Source organism: Canis lupus, chromosome 2 (assembly GCF_048164855.1).
Source record: "Canis lupus baileyi chromosome 2, mCanLup2.hap1, whole genome shotgun sequence".
Classification (NCBI taxonomy): Eukaryota; Metazoa; Chordata; class Mammalia; order Carnivora; family Canidae; genus Canis; species Canis lupus.
In genome coordinates this window covers 27,412,560-27,427,161 of record NC_132839.1, presented here as the reverse complement: position 1 = coordinate 27,427,161, position 14,602 = coordinate 27,412,560, and the positions used below count along the sequence as shown (strand labels likewise).

Sequence of the window (14,602 nt, the reverse complement as noted above, 5' to 3'; positions counted from 1 at the left end):
CCAAAAAAAAAAAAAAAAAAAAAAAAAAAAAGAATCCATAAATCCATATTAATACTAACAAAACATATAAATTTTAAAATGGTGGGGGTAGGGTGGAGAAAAAGAAAGCTGATTTTTACAGAATGCCAGCTAGTAAATACAGAGAGAATTTTTTTTAATCAACATTTACTAGTTACCACAGTAATAACAGATTCAGGCAATGATGATCAACGATGGTAAAATTTTGAGATGGGAGATTGTTGGATAAAAGGGTATTCACATAATATCAAAGTATTACCCCACAAGTTATTAACTGTGAAGGAGAAAGGTGTCACTATAGTGAAGAAATCTTCTGGGTGCTTGTGTAAACCAAATAAACAAATTTAGCCTCCCCAATAATGGGTCAGATTTATATCATGTACCTCCTGATATGAAAAGAGTACATAAAAATGTAGTGGTTCTGGCAGTAAGGTTTAATCTTATTAGGGGAAACAGCCAAATCCAAATTGAGGCACATTATACAGAACGACTCCTGTATATTTCAAAACCATTAAAGACAAAAAAGAAAGGCTGGGAACTCTTTTATTTATTTATTTTTAAATATATTTTAAAGATTTTATTTATTTATTCGTGAGAGACACAGAGAGAGAGAGGCAGAGACACAGGCAGACGGAGAAGCAGGCTCCATGCAGGGAGCCCTATGTAGGACTCAATCCTGGGTCTCCAGGATCACACCCAGGGCTGAAGGCAGTGTTAAACCACTGAGCCACCCGAGCTGCCCTGGGAACTCTTCTTTAGATTGAGGAAGACTAAAGAGACATGACCAAGTGCATGGCATACATGATCCTTGATTTTTTTTAAATATTGGAAAACATATATAAAAAAATATTACTGTGATGCCTGGGTGGCTTAGCAGTGAGCATCTGCCTTCGGCTCAGGGAGTGGTCCTGGAGTCCCATGATCAAGTCCCACATCAGGCTCCCTGCATGGAGCCTGCTTCTCCCTCTGCCTATGTTTCTGCCTCTCTCTTCTCTCTCTCTCTCTGTGTGTGTCTCTCATGAATAAATAAACAAAATCTTTATTTTTATTTTTTTTAACAAAATCTTTAGATAAAAAAAAGTATTACTGTGACAGGTAAGGAAATTTGTGGATTAATGTTCGGTAATAATAATATATCAATGTTAAATTTCTTGAGTATAATAACTTTATTCTAGTTAGTAGAAGAATGTTTTTGTTATTAGAAGATAGAAGTTTGGGTATTTAGGGATGAACTATCATATCTCCAATTCTCAAATGGTTCAGAAACTGTGTGTGTGTATGTGTGTTTTGGCAAAATAGTTGATTGTCTAGATAAAGAATATATGAATGTTCATTGTACTTTTCTTGCAGTGTTTATGAAACTTTGAACTTAAAAGAAAAAGTTTTAAGTAAAACTTAAAAATAAAATAACATTTATTATGTCTTACTGTTTTAGGTGAAATCTTTAACCCTCTTTGTCACCCATTATCCACCAGTTTGTGAATTAGAAAAAAGTTACTTACAAGAGGTGGGAAATTATCACATGGGATTCTTGGTCAATGAGGATGAAAACAAAGAGGATCCAGGTATGAAATACCGCTTACAATAAATAAAACTAAATGTTGTTGGTTTTCTTTTTGTTGTTGTTGTGTTGTTGTTGGTTTTCATGTTTGATAACTCAAAATTCATGGGTACATGAACTTAGTGCTTGTTAGAAATAAAGCTGTGGATGTTGATTATAAATGACATTTGTCTGAATTCATTTTCTCTAAGCTTAGGGTCAAGTAGAATTCACATTTATTTTTGCCATCTCTGAGGGCTTCTCTGGTCTTTCTTTACTCATTTTTCTACCAGAAAAAGATGGGATCAGGGGGATGTGTAGGTTTTACTCTTAGATTCGTCTCGGGAAAAATGCCCTGACAATCAAGTATATTAGTCATCTTTAAAAATGTCTGATATATTTCCCCAAATATCATCCCCATTATTCTGTAGTGGATGTATGTTTTATCTTAACTTGACAGGGAAACTGGATCTCAGGTCAAGTGGCTTGCCTGAATGGGGCACCAGGGTGAGGGCTGAACTGAGTCTGGAATTGTAGGATTTGCTCACAGATTCTTTTCTACTCTGCTAGAACTGGTATATGGGACCTACAGTATTTTTGCTAGCCTTTCCACTGTTTACCAATGTCACAGGAATGAGACATTTCATGGGAAAGAACACTATTAGCCAATAGAAATAAATTTAAGTGCTATAAGTAATTTAGTCAGTTTTAGTATAATTTTATTTTCCTGTTCAGTAGTAATTTTTTTAAGCTCCCAGCCTGTGAGCCAGTGATCGTTTACACAGTTGGTGTGCTATAATGGAAAATCCATTACCCAAGACACTCCAGAGTCCAAATGTTATTTTGGAAAAGTACTAAAGATGGACCTGAAAAAGAAATCAGGCAGCTGGCCCAAATAAAACAAAGCACTGGACCTGAGATAAATGTAATGTTAGGCAATCCTTGCCTCTCACCACCATGCGGTTTTGAAAAACACATCATAAATTCTCTCATGGAAGCAGTTTCATGTCTATTAATCTGCATCCAAAGTGACAGGAGGAGCTTATAAGCTAAGACCCAGTGGGATAAACAAGAGTTCACCAGCAGGGAAGGGTCAGTGATAAGCGTTTATGTGAACTGACTACTAAGCTGTAAGTGTTCTGACATTTTATCTTATGGATTAAAATTTTTATTCATAGACATAATTTTAAACATTAAGTGATGCTAAAAGGCTCATGCTAACAGGCAGTAGACCCCTGCTTCTGTGCCTTCACTCCATGCCTCCTCCCCATCCAGTCCCAAGGCAGCTGCTTTCAGCTCTTTCATTGCTTTCTTCCATACTCTAAATAATAGGCTTATCTGCCTACCTCTTGGTTCATCATCATGACCCATTATTACTTGGCTTCTCATTGTGCTGGATGGGAGTGTTCAACCTTTCCTGCTCTGACCTCCCAGTGTACTCATTCCAGTTTCCTTCCGTCTCATTCCTCTTCATAGTTTTCACTGTGACTGCCAGTAAGTATCGCTTAATCATAAGCCAGGTATGAGGACAAGTGCATTTTCTTTCTTTCACAACTTTTTTGTTTTTTGTATTTGTGAAGGTAACAATCGCTTTGTTTTCACTTCATTCTTTTATTTGAGTCTGTATCTGACTCTCCCTGTACTCTCCAATAGCTCTGTAAAACACCTCTCTAGACATTTTTCCATGTGATTGAACTACTGATTCCACTTTTTCTCACTGGAATCATTCCTCCTGGCGCCCTTTGTCCTACTCATTTGAACTGGTTCCTCCCTAGGCCTGCTGCACAGCTACTGTCCTGAGACCTACCTTTACCATCATCCTAGGAATTCTCTTACCTCACATTCTGTCCATTTGTTTGCAGGGAATAGGACATGTGAATTCACAGGGGCTCCAACATAAGAATATAAATAATCTCATGGGGTGCCTGAGTGGCTCAGTGGGTGAGCGTCTGCCTTCGGCTCAGAGCATGATCCCGGGATCCAGGATCAGGTCCCACATCAGGCTCCTTGCAGGGAGCCTGCTCCTCCCTCTGCCTATGTCTCTGCCTCTCTCTCTGTATGTCTTTCATGAATAAATAAGTAAAATCTTTAAAAATAAATAAATAATCTCACATTACAGGGACCTCAGAGGAAGGGGTGGCCTTCGGCTCCTCTCCTTTGCAGCTCTCCAGGCTCGGTCTTCCTGCCCTGCTGGCTTTATTTTATTTTATTTTCCTGTTCAGTAGTAATTCCTGTTCAGTAGAATGAGGCTTACGACAAGGTGGCTGCAGCTCTTTCATGCATGAAACCCAGAATTGACAATGTCCAAAGGGAAAAAAGGGATCAACATTTTCTGTGACTCTTTCTTAAGGGTCAGGGAACTTTTCTCAGATGCTCACTAGCATCTGATCATTGTCTCATCTCCTTTTCAGAATTGAATCACATGCTCACTTTTTTTTTTTTTTTTTAAGATTTTGTTTATTTACTCATGAGATACAGAGAGAGGCAGAGACATAGAGGGAGAACCAGGCTTCCACAGGGAGCCCGATGTGGGACTTGATCCCCGGACCTGGGATCATGCCCTGAGCTAAAGGCAGATGCTCAATCACTGAGCCACCCAGGCGTCCCACATGCTCACTCTTAAACCAGTTCCTAGAAGTGACAGTGACAGGGATGACTTTGATCAGCCTAGATTAATCAAGATCAACTTTTGGAGCTTGGTATGAGGACATTATCCCCGGAGTTAAATGGTCAGTGAATTAATTCCATATACAGTCAGGGTTTTCTTAAGGGTTGGAAAAGATTTTGAATAGGCTACTAATAATATTAACTAAAGGAAGTAAAAGTTTTGAGATTTTGCAGGAATGAAAACATCTCCAATATACCTTCATACTTGATTTATAATTTAGCTGGGGCTAGAATTTTTAGTTGGAAATAATTTTCACTCAGAATTTTGAAGCACGGGTGCATTATCTGCTTACTTCCGTGTTATTCCAGCTACATCTGTGTTTCTTCCATTACCTCTAAATCCTCTGCTGTCTGAATTAGAGGCCACTGCATAGGTCATCAGGCAAGCACCCCAAAGACCTTTTGGATGGCTTTTAAGATACTATGCTGTTTCCCATGGAGGTAGGTAAAGCAGTAGACCAGCAGTAAGAAACATGTACTTTATTCTATCCCAGTCTATAAAATCTTGGACAAGTTACCTAACCTCAGCCACCTCTAAAATGTTAGGAATCAGTCCCAAAAATGACTTCAGAGACTGTTTGATCAGCACATATTTCTTTAATAACTACCTACAGAAGTTTGGCTTTCAGACAACTTTTGCTTTGTTCCCCTGTAACAAGCAGAAACATGAATTAATACTTTCTCTGACTCTGAGTGTCAGAAAAGTTTTTCAGTAATATCCATCTAGGAAATGGTTGGTTATAGCTTATAAGTCCTCACCAAGAACTTTTAGTTACCATCTTCTCTGCTATATGGCTCTGTCTCCACATTTCCATTACACACACACTCACACTCTCTCCCCTTCTCCCCTCTAAGAGGGATGAGGGACAGTCCTGATGCAGAATATAACTCTTAAAAACTCCCTAATATGAGGGGATAGTGCCTAGGTGTCTGTCAGTTGAGCATCTGACTCTTGGTTTCGGCTCAAGTTGTGATCTCATGGGTGGTGGGCTCAAGCTCCGTGTCAGGCTCCACACTCAACACGGTGTCTGCTTGAGATTGTCTCTCTCGCTCACTTTCAGCCCCTCCCACACCCCACTCATGCACGTGCTCTCATGCGCACACACTCTCTCTCTCAAACAGATAAATAAATCTTGAAAAATAAAAATTAAAAACCTCCCTAATGTGATTACGGAAGAGTGGTCACATTATTTTACCTTGATGGTGTGAGAACTACCATAATTAGTACTACATGGAGACCAGGATATGATGACAAATTCAGCAACTGTTTGTACTATGTTAAGTTATGCAGAGCGATATAATATTTTATATAATTTAGCTATAAAATATATTTATATAGATATAGGTATATTTTATAGTTATATATAAAAAGTGTCCTATAGCTATGTATACATACTATATGTTATATATATAAAGCAAAAAAAGCCATCAGCGAAGCAATTTTTAACTAAGGTGGTTTTGTGGCATTAGTGGGCTTTCAGAAAAGGATAGAAGGATGGATGGATGGATGACAAATGGACAGACAGATGAATGAATTGTTTTTAGAAAGACAGCATGGAGGCTAAATTATAGAGGAGAGGAGAGTCTGGAGGTAGGTACATCAGTTAGAACTAAGCCCGTTGAAGTGATAAAGACTGTTTCTTTGTCTGAAGGTTGAGAAGAGATTGCTTTTCTGATTGCCTGCTGCTCTTCACTTCATTTTTGGTCATGTGAGCATCAGAGAGTAACAAAAAATTACCGAGGTTAGCAGGCACTGGTTTCTCCACACTTCTTTCCCAGTCTTTCCACCCACCTCTTCACCTGTTCTTTGTGTTCCTGGAGTTTTATTTGGAGGCAAAAGGTATTCTTAGTGCTTTGTAATGTGAGTTTTAGTCTGTATTCCTGAGAGTGCCAGCATTCTTTCTACCTCCCACTTCCAACACCCCGCCTTAGAAAAGGGTTATTTGTTGCTGAATTCTTAGAGGAGGTTAAAGAAAATTCCATTATCCTTTTTCTCAGTTACGCTTTTTGGTTTTTAGCTGATAAAAGAATAAAGCATACACATTTATCAAATGACATACGAGGAAAAGCTCTTGATAAACTTATAATAAGTTTATTAGAGTCTCAGAAATCATGAGAAATCTGGTTCATTTTGGGTATTTTTGCAACATGGTATAATTAGATTGAATTTCATTATAAAAGCTGCATAATCCTGAGGTGCTTTAGATTTATCAAAGATTAAACTGTATGCAGCTTTGTCTTTCTATTATTGTGCTTCATTATACCCCAATTCTTTAGAAGTTTTTAGTTCATGTGTATGCATTTGTATGATGACAGCCTGGGTTTGTATGATAGCCTAGGTTCCCCAGGAAGCAGATTCTGAGATTTTTATGCCAGCTGTTGACTAAGAGTGCTCTCGTGATCAATACCTGAGGGCAGGACTGGGTAGAATGAGGCTGTGTTGTGGTCATAAGCTTCAGCCAACCCTACAGAGAGCTCTGAGGTGGTATTGGTCTTTTTGAGTTACCTCAACTTCGGGTGAGGGAACCTCCCTTTTATATGCTTTATTAGCTATTGTTGCATAACACATTACCCCAAAATATAGCTTAAAATAACAAATACTTATCATCTTGTCATTTCTCTGGGTCAGGAATCAAGGGGCAGCTTAGATGGACAGTTCCACCTCAGTTTCTCCTAAAGCTACAATCAAGATTGGCTAGGTCAGTCATCATTTTAAGGTCTGACTGGGGAAATTTACTCTCCAGACCTCTTACGTGGCTGCTGGCAAGCCTTAGAATACCTACTTCTAAGTTCACTCATGTGGCTGTTGGCCAGAGACCTGTTTCTTTCCATGTGGGCTTCTTCCTAAGGCAGCCCACGGTATGGTAACTGGCTTCCCTCAGAGCAAGTAAGCAAGAAAATGAAAGTGCCTGGGACAGAGGTCACAGTGTTTTGTAATCTCAACTCAGAAGTGACAACACATCATTTTTGCCATATTTTATTTTTTAGAAACACGTTGCTAGGTCCTGCCCACACTCAAGAGCAGAGAATGACACAGACATTAACACCAGGAAACAGGGGTCTTTGGTGGCCATTCTAGAAGCTGCCGACCAGGGGACATCTGGGTGGCTCAGTCAGTTAAGTGTCTGCCTTTGGCTCAGGTCGTGATCCTGGGGTTCTGGGATGGAGCCCCCCATCAGGCTCCCTGCTCAGCAGGGAGTCTGCTTCTCCCTCTGCCTCTGCCACTCCCCTCCTTTCTGCTGCTTGTGTTCACTCTCTCTTTCTCGGTCTCAAATAAATAAATAAAAACCTAAAAAAAAAAGGGAAAAAGCTGCCTACAAACTCCCGTAGCAACCAGTCACAATGCAGGCAGCTCAAGACAGGACATGACCTCAGCAGACCTCTTCTTAAGCTGAGGTGACTCCCAAAGAGGAGATTCAGCTGAAGACTGGGCTGACAACCTTCCTGACAGCTGAGGCAGTAAACCCTTTAGTCCTAGTGGGAGCTGAGTGGAACTGAACAGCATCCGCTTGAATATATATAACTTAGTTAACCCAGTATATTTAATAAACCAGAATTTCTCACTCTTCTTATTTAAACTGTGCAACATATTATATTTCCTTATGTGTTTTTTGGTGGTGTTTTGTTTTTAGCATTCTTAGAAACATCTCTTATGTGTGTTATTTTACAGAATGTATTATTACATACAACACTGTTCAGTAACATTCACTGAAATAACACTTTTTTAGTCTGTTTTTAAAGGAAAAATTGTATTGTGATTCAGAATCATTCCTTTTCTGATAATAGCTGTTCAATTGAAATTTCCTTTTTTTAAGATTTTATTTATTTATTCATTAGAGACACATAAGCAGAGGGAGAAGCAGGCTCCATGCAGGGAGCCCAACGTGGGACTTGATCCCGGGTCTCCAGGATCATGCCCTGGGCCAAAGGTGGCGCTAAACTACTGAGCCACCGGAGCTGCCCTCAATTGAAATTTTTTAGCAAGCAGCAGAAAACAAAATAAATCTTTACCTTACACCAAATCAATGTTAAAAATCCTTTTAGGTGGAAGGGAAGAGGTACATGGCTGGCTCAGTCAGTAGAGTATGCAACTCTTAATCTCAGTGTTGGAAGTTTGAGCACCAAGTTGGGTGTAGAGAAAACTTAAAAGCAAAAATCTTAAAAAAACAAAACAAAACAAAAAAAACTTTTAGGCGAGCTACAAGATCCTAAATCCAAGAAAATTTTCAAAACATTATCTCCCCTTTTCCTAGATATGCACAGTTGATAAATAGAGCCAAAATGTGATTAGGAACAATGTGGTTTTTGTTTTTTGTTTTTTTTTTTTTCAGATTGTAAATTTTAATTGAGTGAAGTTGTAAGAACTTATCTGTCTTATTTAATCTTCTACTTTGAACTTTCAGACCTAATCTCCTTTTTCTCCTTTTAATTTATTTATTTTATTTTGTAGGTGAAGAACCAGTCCCTGATTTTGTCACTTTTCTTTATCAAATAACCAGAGGAATTGCAGCAAGGAGTTATGGACTAAATGTGGCTAAACTAGCAGATGTTCCTGGAGAAATTTTAAAGAAAGCAGCTAGCAAGTCAAAAGAGTTAGAAGGATTAGTAAATATGAAAAGGTCAGAATGATCGTGTTGCATTTTTTAATTTATAAAAAACCTACCAATTTGTCCAAGGAAGAGGAGTGTCCCGTAAATGAACATCAGGTTTACCTTTAAGCATCTCTTCAAATATTCTGAAACATTTAATTAAAATAAAATGAAAACAGATCTTTGAAAAGCTCATGTGAATTCAGTCCGCCTTCTCTAGTCAGATCTTTATCTGTTAAGTTGCTAAATTGGTTTTTCAGTCCTTTTCGAAAGAACTAAGTTAACTCCTTACTGTGTACCAGCATGTTAGTTGCTTAAAACGTTCAGTTACACAACAAATTACTAAAAGAAACCATGACATTTAAAACCTTTAGAATACTTCCTTTACTCACATATGGCATTCAGAAATTAAGAATTCTTCAGGACATAAAAGAAAATAATAATATTATATAACCACGTACTCATAGTCCATATCCTCGTGTCACTTCTATTGGGGATTGTTTGTGGCAAGTTTTTCATTCTGAACCATCTTCGGGGCACCCGGGGAGCTTCGTCGGATGCTTCAGACTCTTGATCTCAGCTCAGGTCTTAATCTCAGGGTTGTGAGTTCAAGCCCCCTGTCAGACTCCACACTCACTGCAAAGTCTGGAGCCTACTTAAAAAGAAGAAGAAGAACAGCTTTATTGGGGCACCTGTGTTGCACAGTCGGTTAAGTGATTCTTGGTTTTGGCTCAGATCATGGTCTCAGGGTTTTGAGATCAAGTCCCCTGTCAGACTCCGCACTCAGTGCAGAGTCTGCTTAAAGACTCTCTCTCCCTCAGCCTCTGCCCCTCTCTCCTCCCTCCGAGATGAATAAATAAATCTTGAAACTACCTTTTGTCACCCTAGAATGCTATGTGAATGGAATTTACCTTTTACTCTTGACACTCAGCCAGTATGTGGTCAGTGTATTGACTAATCTTAATATAAATCTGAAGTATACTTTGGAAGAAAGATAGTCCTAGGAAAATATCATATTAAAAAATGATGAGTTACAACCTCCTCCCCCCCCCAAACATAAGATTATATTATAAAATGACATAATCTCCTCATCCATCTCCTGCCAATTCCTGCACTCCCTACGAAGTCTGATATGCCTGGAGCAAGACATTACTGCCCTGATTGATAGCCATGTGACCACAAGGGAACAGATTGTTGGTCAAAGAGAAAATCTTGGTCACCATCCTATAAGAAAAATTTTTAGTCCTGGAAATCATTACCAAATTTTAATATTGAAATAGTAATACCTAATATTAGTTAGACAATTACCAACTTGTATCCTGAACTACAGTTGTATGACCAACCTCTCCATTTTTCCTCTTGTGGTTCTCCACCTTGACACTCTATACTTTTCAGTGGTAAATGGTCATTGACCAAGTCCAAAGTGCTAGATTACTATAAATGACATGTAGTTTCCTCTGTTGACATTCTTTTTTGGATCATTTCCACAATACCAAATTGGAAAAGTAATTATTTATTATGAGAGTTTAAAGATAAGCCCTTAGTTTTCACAAAGTCCAAAGACAAACCCTCTTTTGTTATCTTATTATTATTTTTCTTTTTCCTTGGAGAAACTAGAATAAAACTTCACTACAAAGGTGTGTGTGTGTGTGTGTGTGTGTGTATACAAAACAGCAATAAAATATCATTTATACTTCTTGCTGCTGTATAGCCTATATAATTCACAGATTATGATATTTTAACTCTTCTAACTACTGTGTGACATTTTGAAATCTATAATCTTGACAAGATAGAGAATTGTCAGAAGAGATTGCATTGGGGTAGAATCTGATCATTTATTAGGACACTATATTCATTATTTTTGCCTTTTTACTGGAAGTAGTGCTTATCACATTAATTCCATTGACGAGATCAAAGGAACCAAAGGGATTTTGTAAATTTATGTGAATTTGTGATAAGTCTATGCAGTCATTGTTCTAGTTACTACTATTACTATATACAATAGGTAATGTGTTAGTTACTATTTTTACGGCTTTACATATATTATCTCAATCTTTATGATAACCTTGTGAGACATAGGTACTGTCGTTACCCCATATTGTAGTTTGGGGAAATGAGGCAAAGCAAGGGTAGGAAATCAACCAAGACGTCAGGGTCCTATAACTAGTTAGTGGTGGAGCAATAACTGGAACTCAGATACTCTGGCTCCAGACCCTAAACATTTAACTGCTTGGTCTTCTACAGAAAAAATAAGTCTGTGTTATGTTGGCATTCTGCTCTTTCATTAGCTAGCTTTACTTTATTAATCAGTTTCACTTTTCGTCCTGTGAGCACACACAGCCTGAGTTAGAAGGGAAACAAGCTAGGTTCTCTCCTCCTTGGAGGTAGTAGTGGCAATCAGCAACCTCAGTCCTTGATTATAACAGTGTCACCAGAAGGCTGATTCTGGCACAACTTTCTAACCACAGAGTCCTGCTTGGTATTCTAAGGTGATAGATGTTAAAAAAAAAAAAAAAAAAAAAAAAGACATTTATTTGAGAGAGAGAGAGTGTGTTCATGCAGGTGTGCAAGCAGGAAGGGCAGAAGGGGAGAGAATCTCAAGCAGAACTCTGTGCCTAGCATGGAGCCCAACGTGGGACATGATCTCACAACCCTGAGATCACGACCTGAGCCAAAATCAAAAGTCAGATGCTTAATCAACTGCACCATCCAGGTGCCTGTCATAGACCTTTTGTAGCTTTCAGCCAAATGTATTGTCCCCCAACAATTTCATTTATAAAATAAATCATTTTTTTTTTCTCTCCAGGAAAAGGCTAAAGTGTTTTACAAAGTTATGGATGATAAGTGATGGAAAAGACCTGCAAAAATGGACAGACGAGTTTGAAATGGAAGAAATTTCAGACTTCTCTTCTTGATTAAAATGAAGACTACATTTTTTAACAAAACATGGAGAATTAAAAATACCACCTGTACAAAACAACTCTCCGTAACAGCCTATCTTTGTGTGATGTGAGCATAAAATCAGAACTATGGTATATTCCTATTGGAAACAAGCCCTTTGTGTAGAAAGACTATTCAGGTTCTTGTCATCCTGACTTTATAAGAGTATCAACAGTTTTGAATATTAAGACCTCTGTTCTCTAAGTAGAAGACTTCATGAATAGTAAGCTTACATAAAATCTGGCCTCCTAAATGAAGCCCAACATGAACTTTTAGAGAGTGATAGAAAAATCTGATTCATATTTACTTGTTCCAGTTCAGATTAATTTGCACCTGGGTGAGAGGTCTAGCAGAAATATACCTTTTCATTTGAACTAAAGTAATTTTATAATGCCACCAGTTTATTCACTATAAGCATAAGAAATTTTGATAAGAAATAGAAAAGATTATCAGGCTTTTAAAAGTAGAGCATGGAAGGAATAAGAGCATATGAAATTTGAAAAAAATACTGTCACAGTTTTAAGCAGTTTAAAAATTATTGGATGAAATTATTTGTGATTCAGGTAATAAACATTAATGAATACTTGCTATAAATAATGATCTTTTTCCTTGTTGAATTTTGGGTTTTTCAACTATCTGGCAGTTGCCTTTTTTTAGGCTTAATTATGGAACGGAGGTTGCTGTTCCTACCAAATTTACAAAACTGAACTCATTTATTTTGGACCTTTCTGTTAATCAGTATAGAAAATGTATGATCTCCCTGGTATCAAAGTACACAGTTTTGTTGATAGTTAACAACACTCCCTCCTGCATTTTTAGGTTGACTTATGTTCATCTGTGTCCCTGAGGCTTTTACAGCACTTACAGCCTGGCTTCTCATATGTATGTGTTTTCTGTTTGTAAAATTGTTAATTTACACAAAGGCTCTCCCCCACCCGTTTGGTATTCCTGCTTGTTAAATGTCCTCCACACATATGATGGACATATTTCCAACTCCTGTAGTTTATTTCCTCTAGTGATCCTAACCCCTGGACACAGAGGTCAGTACCATCTCCCAAGTTGAAGGGTGGTTGGTTGCTGTGCTTTCGAATCACTCACATTGTAGCCCTTTGATTCCTAGCCTTTTTGAAGTTAAGGGTATGATACCACTTGATTGATTCCATGATCCTTCTGAAGTACTAACACAGTGAAATTCTCAAGAGTGTCTGAAAATAGAGTAATTATTGGAATTTACTATCTAAATTTTAAAAAGACCAATACTTTTTAAATAGTGTTTTAATACTCTATATGATTATAAATGTTTTATATTCTTTTTAAGAAGATTTTGAAGTTAGTGCTCTAACCTTACTGGCAGGCCAGTAAGAAAAGGAGATGAGGGGCACTTGGGTGGCTCAGTGGTTGAGCATCTGCCTTCAGCTCAGGGCCTCATCCTGGGGTCCTGGGATTGAGTCCCGCATCAGGCTCATCGTAGGGAGCCTGCTTCTCCCTCTGCCTGTGTCTCTGCCTCTCTCTCTCTCTCTGTGTCTCTCAGAATGAATGAGTGAAATTTAAAAAAAAAAAAAAAAAAGGAAAGGAGATGAATCCAGAAATGTCATGCCCATGCCTGAGAGAGCTGTAGAGACCAGCAATCAGTGGTAATGTCCAAGAAGACATTTCAGGCCACCTCAGGCTTGGGCAGGCCAGCATCAACATTTAAGCTAGTCTGGGCTCCAGGAGAAGTGTGTCCAGGCAGTGACAACACACAGTGTCTGGCAAGTCACAATGTGGACTATTACAAGGTAGATTCTGTAACATGAGCCAGAATATCAGCCAGCCAGCCAGTTTGCAAGAGGTTAGGCCTGGTTAGGATAAGGCCAGCATTCCTGCATTTCCAAGTGCGGCCTCTTCCTTGCCAGGTTACTGAGGTATTGAAGGGGAAGTAGTGGCAGAGGCCCAGTTATGAAGATTGTACAAATGCCATGAAGATTGGCAGGAAAAATGCAATTGATTGGGTACAGACTGCAGATAACCAAACTGAGGGGTGCAATTCTAATGTCTTCTAGGTATTAATTTCATTTCCTTTGATACATATCCAGGAGTAGAATCGCTGGATCACATGGTTGTTCTGTTTTTAATTTTTCGAGGAATCTCCATACTGTTTTGCATAATAGCTGTACTAATTTATATTCCTACCAATAGTGCACAAGAGTTCCCTTTCTCTACATCCTCAGCAATGCTTGTTTATTGCTTGTCTTTTTGATAATAACCATTCTAGCAGGTGTGAAGTGGTATCTTATTGTGGTTTTGGTTTGCAATTTCCCTGATAATTACTGGCAGTTTCAGAACATTATTATTATTCTAAAAAAGAAACCTGTTCTTATTAGCAGTCTTTCTTCATTCATCCCCAAAATTCCGAGTCCTGTGCAGCCATTAATCTGCCTTCTGTGTCTCTAGGTTTTCCTGTTTTGGACATTTCACATGCATGGAATCATACAATGTATGCTCTTTTGTATCTGGCTTCTTTAATTTAGCGTTTTGTTTTCAGGATTCATTCATGTGGTAGCACATATGGTACTTCATTCTTTTTTATTATTGCAAACTACTCCACTTTACATACTTTGTTTTATTTATCAATTCATCAGCTAATGGACATTTGGGTTTCCATTTTTTGGCTTTTATGAGTAATTCTGCTATGAGTGTTTTATGTGGCAAGACATAGGGTTGTTTGTTTTTTTTAAAGCTTCCCCAAATCTAATGTGCAGTCAGGTTTGTGAGCTACTAGTCTCAATAATGACAAATGGCTAAACTATATTTTTCACTGGAATGACAATTATTTGCTCCAACCTCTTCTTTGCTTTCTCTTTCACTT

At 38.2% G+C, this 14,602-nt stretch overlaps 1 protein-coding gene across 7 annotated transcripts in view; it reads left to right on the top strand.

The window, feature by feature from the left end:
- The window catches only part of MSH3 (mutS homolog 3), a 184,754-nt gene extending 172,403 nt beyond the window's left edge, over positions 1 to 12,351 (top strand). For 3 of the 7 annotated variants that reach the window (XM_072793646.1, XM_072793648.1, XM_072793652.1), the window contains 3 exons: positions 1,454 to 1,583; positions 8,676 to 8,844; positions 11,621 to 12,351. In XM_072793646.1, the coding sequence (XP_072649747.1) occupies positions 1,454 to 1,583; positions 8,676 to 8,844; positions 11,621 to 11,729 (408 nt within the window). In that variant the 3' untranslated portion in view covers positions 11,730 to 12,351. Of the gene's footprint in view, positions 1 to 1,453; positions 1,584 to 4,534; positions 4,667 to 5,877; positions 5,968 to 6,854; positions 6,925 to 8,675; positions 8,846 to 11,620 lie in introns of those variants that run through there. The other 4 variants (XR_012015284.1, XR_012015281.1, XR_012015279.1 and 1 more) reach the window with 4 other exon arrangements.
- The last annotated feature ends 2,251 nt before the right edge of the window (positions 12,352 to 14,602 follow it).